The 480-nt window shown below is 66.0% G+C and overlaps 1 protein-coding gene across 1 annotated transcript; it reads right to left on the minus strand.

The window, feature by feature from the left end:
* Window positions 1-6: 6 nt before the first annotated feature.
* On the minus strand, window positions 7-474 carry LOC104916277 (ras/Rap GTPase-activating protein SynGAP-like). Its single transcript, XM_010727323.2, has 2 exons — window positions 360-474; window positions 7-247 (listed from the first exon to the last, which is right to left on the minus strand). Exons 1-2 carry the CDS (start codon window positions 449-451, stop codon window positions 7-9), a joined length of 333 nt encoding a protein of 110 aa, XP_010725625.2. The 5' UTR covers window positions 452-474.
* Window positions 475-480: the final 6 nt, after the last annotated feature.

Genomic DNA, 480 nt, shown 5'->3' on the forward strand with positions numbered 1-480 from the left:
CTCCTCTCACTTGGTGAAGTTGGCCAGGTTCTGGATAACCTTAGCGATGAGGGTGAGGGTGCGGGCCGTCTGCTCGTCGGGATACTCCTGCATCAAACCGAAGAGGCTGGGGGACATGACGGCGGGGCAGAGGAAACGCAGGAAGAGCGAGGCGCTGATCAGCCGGTCCGCGATGTCCTCCCTGCCTCGCTCTGCGCAGCGCAGCCTCCACGAGGCGAACACCTCCTTCAGCTCCCGGGGGAACACGCTGCCGGGTGGGGAGGGGGACGCTCTCAGGGTCTTCGCTTCTCCTCTCGGACCCATCCGAGGCGTCCCCAAAACCCACCCCCCTCCCCCCCCCCCTTCTCCGGGGGGCTCACCAGTGCGAGTTGACCACCTTGCAGAGGGCGAGCTCGCAGCACATGCGCAGGTTGGCCTGGTGGTCGGCCAGGGTGGAGGCTGAGCACTTCATGGGGTCCACCTCGCAGTTCTCCTCCGACT

Source organism: Meleagris gallopavo, unplaced genomic scaffold, assembly GCF_000146605.3.
Source record: "Meleagris gallopavo isolate NT-WF06-2002-E0010 breed Aviagen turkey brand Nicholas breeding stock unplaced genomic scaffold, Turkey_5.1 ChrUn_random_7180001880690, whole genome shotgun sequence".
NCBI lineage: Eukaryota > Metazoa > Chordata > Aves > Galliformes > Phasianidae > Meleagris > Meleagris gallopavo.